This window comes from Tinamus guttatus, unplaced genomic scaffold (assembly GCF_059628265.1).
Source record: "Tinamus guttatus ecotype Peru unplaced genomic scaffold, ASM5962826v1 Tinamus_guttatus_pri_ptg000314l, whole genome shotgun sequence".
NCBI lineage: Eukaryota > Metazoa > Chordata > Aves > Tinamiformes > Tinamidae > Tinamus > Tinamus guttatus.
In genome coordinates, this window is record NW_028288848.1 from 2,314,486 (window position 1) to 2,325,000 (window position 10,515).

A 10,515-nucleotide genomic window follows, 5' to 3' on the forward strand; every position below is an offset into this window, starting at 1 on the left:
TAACCTCCCTGTATTCCTTTAATACTTGTGTAGATTATGGAATAATATTCTTATTTCTTAGGTGATTATTAAAAGATTTTCTTCTTTTAATTTGAAGTATATTTTTTGATAAAAGGAGGTCAAATAATTATTTCATTTTGTTTCATTAGCATTTAATATTACAAAAAGTACTGATCAGGGACATTGCATTTATCTGAGACAGAGTTTTACAAACATTTAGAAGTGTTTCCTCCAAAAATAGAGTTATGTGCCTACAATTACTTCAAAAAGAGGTAAAGTTGGTCTAAAGCCAAGTACCATTTTCTTCCACCTGATTTAGGTACCTTATCTGCTTAGTTCATTCAGAAAAAGCCAATACTTCCTAATGTAACTCTGTAACTTATTAAAACTGATCCTTAATCCTACTAGATAAATTTCATCCTATATCCTACTTTTATAGGATAAAGGACTTAAAAAGGTAGAACAGACTTGCTCATTTTATAACACTAAATCTAACTCTTAATTCACTATGAAACAGTCCAGGTAAATTTTTTTTTTTATTATTCATCTGCTGGGTAAACTGAAATCTAAATAACCAGGACAATAACCTTTCTGCAAGGGAATTAGAAAAATTAGGGAAAGCATTAAAATCAACACTCACTTTATCATAAATACTTCTGCTAAATACTTATATAGGAAATGGCATTGTGACATATTTATAAAACTGATACTGTTGCTAGAATTTAAAGATATTTTAAGATTAAAATAAAAAACAGTAACACATTAATATTTGAGAAAGACTTAAAGATAGCATTTAAAACTTATTTAAGAAAATATTAAAGCAGAAAAAAATAAAATGAATTTCCATATGGTATAAAACTTTCATTTTTACCACTTTTCTACTTGATATTTCTTTCACTACAGAAAAAAAAATATGGCAGTCCTTATTACTAAAATAGCAAAAGCAATTACACGCAATGTAAATATAAATAGCCATTCTCAAGGTGGTAGGCCAACTACTATAGCAGCTAAGGCAAAATATTCAACATATGGAAATGTTATAACACTCAGCTATAAAAACAGATTAATACTTGCAAAATATATGATTAAAACAAAGAATCATTACATGTATGTGAATAGTGAAAACAGCAAAGTCTGAAATATTTTCACCATGTAGCCCTTATGCATCTCCAAAACTACTTGAACATTCTCCAAAATTCTCAAATTTACAGAGTGACAGAAAACATACAATGTTCCTAAGGAACTGGGGAAAAAGACAGCCTCTCCATGTGCATGTGCCTATGCACTTGCAATTCAATGTGGGAAACATTTGCACCCTGCTAAGGACCATCACTATATTCTATACAGTGTTGAGGATGCAGGTTTTTTTCAAGCGATAGTTTCCATGTCCAGCTTCGGGAAGAAAGTCTGGGGTTGGTTTTTCTTTTTTCGCTCTCCAAACCCAAGTATTTCTGTAACTATAACTGGAATTCTCAGTCCTGTCGTAAAAGGGCAAAGTACTGCACTTGAAAGATGATCTACCACAGTAACTCTCCTGATACTGATTTTACCCAGAAAGAAAGCATATTCAATACAAATAATTTTTTTATGTTAAACTTTGCTCTTTTGCACAAGTGGAGGAACACAGTGTTAGCCTGGCAGAAAGTAGGGGTAGAAAGCTTCAAACAATAAATATATGAATAAATAAACTCTGAAGTATGTATTTCCCCCTGATGCTTAAGGTCATCAACTTTTCTACTAGATATGTCGTGTACAAAGAGCCTTAGCCCAGCAAGATCTCATGCTGTGCAAATTCAGCAGTGCCCATGTACTGAAAAAATTGTTACCAACTACCAAAAGTCCTGCTGCTTGTTTAACCACCCAAAACAGGAACTCGCCGAAAGCTTCTTTTTAAGAAACAGAGTTTATAAATTCTGTGGACAATGAAATTACCGAGAGAGATAAAGATAAATTAGCAGAGCATTAATATAGGGGAAGGTGGACTTGCAATTCTTTTCAGGTGTGCCCTTTTAAAGATTGTAACAGACTGACCATCATTGCTGAGCCAGTATCACTCGAAGTAAGGTGATTTTTCTTGGTGAAATTTCAAAAGAATCAGGTGTAGTATAGGACAGGGAGGAAGAGAGAAATTGTGGCTAAAATGGAAAGCCACTAGGGACACTATAACAGAACTTGAATTTTAAATGAATTCTATTCATTTAAAAACTAACTAGCAATTTCCAACTATCTAGAACTTTTGGACAAGGTCTCGACAGTTACGTGTTCTTGGACAAAATATGAAACTTGGCCACGAGAGCTTCTCAGGCCACCACAAGCTGAACATCCCTCTGCTACAGGCAGGGCTTTACATCCTTTCTCCTTCCATCCCAGTAAGTTATCTGGATTCTAAGGAAACTTAGATACATTAGATAAAATTCTGACGTCTCACAGTGACAAACAAGCACTGTGGCTGACAGTGTGGTACAAATGAGGAAAACAACAAATGTTTGGAGGAAAGGCAAATTAGCAACTTTGCCCATTATCCCTTTGCCAAATTAAGGTAACTTGGGTAGTCTACTCGGGCTTTTAGAAAGAAAAGCAAATATTTATTTATTTACTAGTATGCTAGCTAGTATATATTTATTTATCTTTATTTTTTCCTTTCTTTCGCTTGGCTAACCTTCATTCCCTGGATAAGTGGGAATCCCACTCCAAACATACATTTTTGTAAAAAACTGCCATAAACACATCCAAGGAAGGCCAAAAGTAAAAGGAAAATGGTCATATGAAAACCACCAGCTTGAGCAAAAATAATGCTACTTCCACTTTGAGCAGTAAGTGTTTTAGAATCAGACAATCGATAATCTTTAAATTTCATGGGTAAATTCCTTAAAGCCAAACTATTCTAAGAGTGAAAGAAGCAGTAGTGCACTTTCAGAAAAAAAACCTAAAAAACAATCAAATAGCTCAACAAGAACTGTTTTTGTTCTTATTCGCAGGTCTTTACGTGCTTTGCTCTGGACTAAGGTACAATGAATACCAGCATCAATAATATCAATACCAGGGAATACCAATAAACAGCATAATATGCCAAACAGGAGTCACAGCCCCAAAAAAGGTGATGCTGAAATACTGTTTTCAGCGACTCAGTAGGGCGACCTACTCCTGTAGAGCAGTCTACACAGTAGAGATTGTCCCATCCAGTGTTTTCAAAGTAATATTTTTAAGGTATCCTCTTAGTTCAGTTAGTTATAATTCAAATATTAATATTATTCATGAGTATTTTATGACAAGTGCCAGGCATTTGCGTAAACATACAGAGATTTCAGCCTGTATGATCATTTGTCTGCAATGCATATGGGAACTATTTAAGTACAAAGTTTCTGATATCTGAAACAAAATGTTTCCTTCATTCTATCAGGAATAGGAATGACACCACAGCACCAACCGGCTATGTAACTATACCACAACGAAGAGTATGCTTCCATTACATATGAGAAATTTTGCTAAATAATGTATCTTTATGAGTATATCCGAATGCTTTGCTTATGCAAAAATCAATTTTAAACAAACTGGATCCCAGCTCTGGGCAAACCGAGCTTACAGGTAACAACGAGTTCCTGAACAGCAGCGAACGTGCAAGAAATCTCCAGCTTCCCCCAGAACAGGGGATATCACGGCCAAATTTGGATCACTGGTTTTACTACTAAGATCCTTTTTGGCTACATTAATGATATAATCCCAGAACCTGAGGTGAAAGGAAAAATAGCATTTATTCTATTGGTATTTAAGTAGGTTAAAAGGTGATGAGCACCCAAAAGATAAGTGATCTTACAAGTGATATTACAATATTCTTCCAAAGGTTTTAAATATTTTTTCAATACTCTGGAGCACCTAGTACTTTTCTAACAGAAATTCAGTGTTTCTTTGCCTTCTGGCACCACTGTTTTCACATGCATCATTTTTATGTGGCTAAGAAAATAATATCACAAAACTTGAGGAATAGTGGCAGTGAACTCCTACTACAGAATCTTAAAACAATAACAAAAGAATAATACTTTTCCATTTCTGTAGAATGAAAATAGGTCTCAAGAACTTAAACCCAGGGCTGTATGCTCACCATTTCCACAGGCACGAGCCCTGCTATGGTCAGAGTCCCACTAGGGGATGCTACACAAAGTGGAGCTGAAATCTTGACCCACTGATATATTCTAAAACTAATTCAGTGTTTTATCTACCATTTACTTCTGCCTTAAAACGTTCAGCAGTCAAGACCAGCAAGCACTTTACATGCTTTCACATATACCAGCATACTTGAGCAACCTACACCTCAGACAAATCTGAAATTACTGATACTTCAGAAAAAAAGAAAGTCAGACATATTGCATTGGAGAGACTACACAAAAAAGTTGAAGGAAGAGGCTTTGAAAACTCCCAGACAAGGCAGATTACTGGATAAACATTTCATGTCCAGAAACATGCAAGGCCTATGCTGCTGTTGAACCAGTTTCTTTAAGAAAGAATGCAGAGGTGAGTTGGATGGTGCCAGCATTCAAACAAATACATTCCTGTGACTATACGTGCATGTGTTTGTCCATGTGGATAAAGACAGAGGATAAAAGAGAAGCTGGAGGTCAGATCAAGCTGGAGAAGTTGGAGTGCTGGAAAAGGAAGGGAAAAGGATTTTGATGCAAAAAGGGAGGAGGTGGCAGCAAAGGAAAGCAAGGTGAGCAGGTGGATGATCAGACAACCCGCTGCCCCGGATGCAACGCTCAAACTGAGGTTGCAAAAAGTGGGTTGCTGGTATGAACGACCGCACTGTAAAACTCTAAGGAATGGAGACAGAGGAGCAGTTTCGTCCTGTCCTCCTGATGCAGCTTGTGACTGTACAGCATAAGGCAGCAGTGCTACCCTGGCACGTGTATCCGTTTCCCTCCAACGATGACCATGCAGCTGGGATGCTCCTGAGGCCTGACATCCTCAGCAAGGAAAGTATCTCCACATTCCTTCCTCCTCCCCTCTTTAAAGCCTGGACTCAGAGGGAGGGCAGAGGGCTTAGAGAGGTAGGAATGCAATATGCCACTTCAAAATGAATTTCTGAAACAATAAACAGATTTTAATAGAAATCAGCCAGCAAAGAAAAAAAATTATATATGAAACATGAAATACCATTCCTGGTAGAAGAAACAGGGATCATGAAAAAGCTCTCTCTGATGGTGACTGGAAACTGCATAAAAACTCATTTCACTGTAGAAACTTTGGATTAAGATTTCAGTAGAAAGATGTTCTGGCATATCAAAGAAACACCTGAGAAGGAGATATTGGTATATGCTCCAGAATTCAGAAGCCCTCTCTCTCTCTTGCTCTCTAATGAAAGGTTTTACATACAGTATTCACATATACATGTATGAATAATTCATTAGAGATGAAATAGGTGGATATTAAGTGTAAATATCTAGGACAGGAATAGACTTTTTTGTTGTTTAATGCAAAGGCCACTGGAAGTAAGGTCCTGATTTTCAAATCTTGGTTTCCATTTCCACCCCGTTTGTTATTTGGGGCTCAAATGGAATTACAATAGGCATGATCCTGGGCACAGAAGAGCGATATGAAGGTATGAGTGATATTAACTAACACAAATTACTGCATATACAGAATTATGAAATAAAAGCAGCAGCATCACTTACCTATGTTATGGCCTAATGTAGCCTTGCATGTATAACATGTATCACAGTCTGTTAAATTAACACTGGATATTAGATTTTTTTTTTTTCTAAATTGAGCAAGCAAACTTTTTAACTTGATCATAGTAATGCTCATACCAAGCTACCTGCAATTTAGCCAGTTTAGTTGTACTTAGTGGTTTAGTACTAAAATATTCCTTTTAATATTTAGGGTTTCATATGTTTTATGTCAACTCTGGTGTGCATCTTTCATTTTTGCCACTTAAGCAGCAAAACCACCCATTAAATCTGTCAGGAGAACGTCCTCCAGGAATGTGGGGCCTGGGGTTGTTCCACCAGTAAAAGGAGCTGGCAATCCAAATACCTCCACTGTTACTGTGCACAATGCACTAGTGCTTCCAATTCGATTAGTCACAGCTGGCCCGACACCTACCGCAGTTGTTTTAAAATAGTTCCTCGTGCTTTCTGAAGTCAGGGCGTCTGTAGAGCCTTCAGGAGCCCTCCGTAAAGACTTATCTCCCTTCTGCTGATCCTTTCACTGTACTTCACTCAGTTCTGCAGCCTGACAAGACAGTAGCTACCATCGGGCTGGAGAAGCAGACAGACCTCTTTGTCTAATGAGGCTCCCATTTACGGCCCAACTAGAAGGGTGCCAATCCTTCGGGGAGGGTCTGGCCATCTGCCTGACGTGAGGCTTCCACTACGTTACATGATATATTTATGGTACACTCCATAAAGGGAATTCTGCCTGTAGCTCATTACAACAGCCAAAGCCACTGAAATTTGCTTGGATCCTGTAGTGCTGAGAATTATTCATATTACATAGGGTGAGAAATATGCTGCTCTGTCTCTTGTTCAAAGAAGTTTCACCTTAACTGTTCCAGAATTATATATACCTGGAATTTCCAAACAGTAAGCAGGATTCGAAAAACATTTTAAACAATCTTAAGTCTAGATTCAGAAGGATTTCCTGTAAAAAGACAGTCTGTCTTTTGATTTTTCTTTAAATATCACAACTTATACTAGTAAAGAGATATAAAAATAGAAGACAAGCCAAAATATTAAGGGCAAATACTGAATGTCTTCCCCTCAAGCTACAAACTTTTCTGCTAGTCCAGATACCTAAGAGCTCAGAATAGCATGATGTCCAGTAATCCCCCTTCACACGGACAAGCTCAAGATTTGCCCTCAAATTACATCTATTGAAATCCATACAAATGCCTATGGATCAAGAATAATAAACAAACAAGTACCCTATAAATACCCATAATGATGTTTCACCAGGAGAGCCTGGTCCACATGCAAAAGCTGCATCTCCCTAGTGTGTTGTCATGAAACATGGTTAAATCTATATATAAATGTCAGCCTTTTTATTCTGTTGAAGTTATTTGACAGTTGAGAAGGGCTTATAAAAAGTATTTCAACTATAGATTGCCTATGGTGGCAACAAGAAGGTTTTTCTATATTTCTCCTTGACATAATATTTTATATTTGACTGCCAAATTTATTTCTGACCCTGAATTTTATGAAGCATTTTGACCTATTCCTCATTCAGAATTCTCCTACCTGTAGCAAATATGTAGGACTCGACAGAGAGTTACTATACAGCATTCTGTTGGGAAAATAAAGAAGGTCTGGAATTCAATTTGATACTGCTAAAAATCTGAGCCCTGGGAAGGGAAATATGAAAACTCCTCCTCCAAACCAGGAAAAAAAAAAATGTGATTAATTATCTGGATTAATCCAAGAGACATTTTCTAAACTGAAATCAATGATTTTCATGCATTTTAAAATCTGCCTCATATTTTAAGGCTATACAGTCAGAGTAAGTAATCTGAAATGAAAAATACTGTGCTCTAACCCCAATGGACACAGAAGATGAACTTGGGAAGTCAGTTTTTACTTGATATTCCATGAATTAAATCATAATAGTGTGCTCTTGACTCTCACAATTAAGAGATGCTGTGAGGTCTATGGAACACCAATAAATGCATAAAGAAGTCATCACTCAGAAATCCCACTTAACAAGTGAAAGCAATATCTATAGAACCATATAGCCATATTGCGAAAATCCAGGCACTATTTCATGGTAACTGCTGTGAAAATACCACTTCATATTAGCCATTTTAGATCTTAATGTCATAAATAAGGAATGTTATTGAAAATGTTTATTACTAACCTGGCTGTAAACTTGGTTGTCTAACAATAGACGTGAAATAGGAATACCAAGAAAGCTCATGGTAACAGAAAAATAGAAACAACCAAAGCACAAAAGAAGCATTCTTTAAAATGGCATTCTGATTAACAGCACGTAGATGAGTGAACTTTCAAGTGTTACCACCATTACTTAGAACTTAAGTTGGCAGAAACACTGCTGAGCCTCTCAGGACTCGTCCACACTGGCAGCGTCTTACCCACGATGTCCTGGTAAGTCCTGAAAGCTGCTCCTCATCCACATCTGTGCAGTACAGCTCAGGCAATGGAAATATAAATACATGTCCTGTGGCCAGCCTACTGGGTTACCACATCAGCTACTCAAGTGCTTGGAACATACCCTGCTGAATATTTACGAGAATGTTCTTTACTGTAGATGTACTAGGCATTGACTATTACCAAGTTGTTGCTAGACACTGAAAGCTGCACTTAGTCATTGAGGAGGTCTCTGCACTCATATAAACATCCTCAACAGCAACAAGTGATAACCAACAAACTGGCCCTGACAGTCAGCACTGAATTGTGTCTTAAGAGATGGTGACATGAGTGGCCTCCCATTCAGGCTCCACTGAGGCCCCTGCATCAGCGGCACCACCAAAAGAAGCACCAAAAGTCCTTCCACTAGATCTTCACTTGTAGGAACAACTGGACACAAGATGAAAGAGCTTATCAATTTAGAGATGCAAACAGGAAAAAAAGCTTCCAATTTATCATGGTAAGTTTCAGGAATGGTAATGTGAAATTGCATTAAATTAGTTATGTGATGTCAGATTAATCCTTAGATGATCACAGGGACAGGTTAAAATAGTATATGTATTTTTGCTGATTAAGGTAATAAGAAAGCCCCAGACCTGACTTATTGCAGAAATGGAAATCATTACAATAAGCAATATACACATCTATAATTATAAAAAGACATCATATAAAAACAGTAGAAGAGATACTTAAGGACTGTCACCTGTACCTAATTTTTATGCAAAAAAGTAATAACCAAGGCAAGATGAGATCTGAGAAAAACGATGAATCAAAACTCCAAAATAAAAAAAAAAAAAGAATCACAACACAGAATGTTTATACAGTAACTTCAGATGTGATAAAAGTAAATTCTTCCATTTCACTGAATTAATCTAATTTCAGTCATGCCTTGAATCATCATGATCAATGGCAGGAACTAAATATAATTAATTTGTTCCCATAAAAATCTTCTGCAAAATTATATATTGCAGTAGAACTAATATTTCCAAAACCATGATCTTCAAATTACATAATACTATTATATATTACTACATTAGCAATCTCCAGAGGGTTTAGGAAAACAAGGACTACATATGTCACTGCCTGTGACATGTAAATGGGGTGAATTGGTTTAACTCCACGGAAGTCAATGCAGTTACACCTGTGTTGGATACAGAAAGGTTCACCTTCCTTGTAAATACACATTTGTACTTCAACCATAGTTCTCAGAGATCACCATGGAGATGTGCAATGAAGTTATGATCATCATTTCTGTGAAAACAAATTCTAAAGGAAGTAAAAAGAATAAGATACTTCTTCCCCAAAACAACCAGGCTGATTTTCTGTATACAGTTACTCCATAAAAGATATAGACTCAACTAGATCAGAAGTCATTTCTGAAATGATTAGATGGTCTTAAAAAAAAAAAAAAAAAAAAAAAAGAGTTAAAACCATTGATGGAACAGATCTGAACATCTGCAGCAAAGTAAACTTCATTGCTATCATGACCAGTTCTACTGTCATCCTCTGTCAATCTGTCATCCTCTGAAACAAGAATATTAATTCTCTTCCTCGTTCCCTCCAAAATCTGTACTGTATATTCCATGCATCCAGTCATTATTTACAGCACTAAAATGCTGGCACTCGAGTAATTCACCCATTTAGCAGAGACATATGCAAGTCTACCAAGGTTGAACTTAATTTGCCTCTCAAATAAGACTTGAATTCTAAAAGGATATTGGAATATATCAATTAATTGGGAATTTCTCTAAGGAAATCACTGCTAAAAAAAATATTTTCTGAAACTTTGTTTAACTTTGTGCAAGCTTATTGAAGAGGATTAGACTTTGGAGGCTTAACAATTGCTGGTTTAAAAGAAAAAATAACAAATTTCTAAAACATAGTAAAAATATTTTGAAAATACCAATTGAGTTGCAGTCAATAAAATAAATAAACCAACTGGGCCTGAATTTAGCCTTCCATCACCATGTTGGGGCTATAGTTTGTTTATTTCTTTCATTGCACATAAACAGATGCATAATCAGTCACTGAGTTGATTTCAAGAAAGTTGGGCTGATAATTTTTTTATATACTACCCGTTGTTAATATCTGATCGACTTCTTAAAATGATTTTTTTTTTTTTTTTTTTTTTTTACATATATGAATAAAAGTAGGAGACAAAAACAACTGGAGTCTGCAGTGTGTGCTAGCAATCATTGCGGGTGGGTAAACTGACAACATGTAACTGCATATTAAGACAAATGTAGAATTTAGACAAAGTATTCCATCTCTTTTCAGATGTATACTTTTAAACCTCAGGAACTGTTTTCAGTAGATGTCATGCCTTTTAACTTGAAAAAAGATAAGCGCAAATAAGCTCCCAATTGTCTCCCCAATATGTAAA

The 10,515-nt window shown here is 36.2% G+C and overlaps 1 protein-coding gene across 5 annotated transcripts in view; it reads right to left on the reverse strand.

The window, feature by feature from the left end:
• The window catches only part of VTI1A (vesicle transport through interaction with t-SNAREs 1A), a 256,720-nt gene that overhangs the window by 180,571 nt on the left and 65,634 nt on the right, over positions 1-10,515 (reverse strand). Inside the window, exon 7 of one of the 5 annotated variants that reach the window (XM_088528630.1) lies at positions 4,907-5,076. The exons of the other annotated variants lie outside the window; for them this stretch is intronic. Coding sequence (XP_088384756.1) covers positions 5,015-5,076 — 62 coding nt within the window. The 3' untranslated portion in view covers positions 4,907-5,014. Of the gene's footprint in view, positions 1-4,906; positions 5,077-10,515 lie in introns of those variants that run through there. 5 annotated transcript variants of the gene reach the window in all.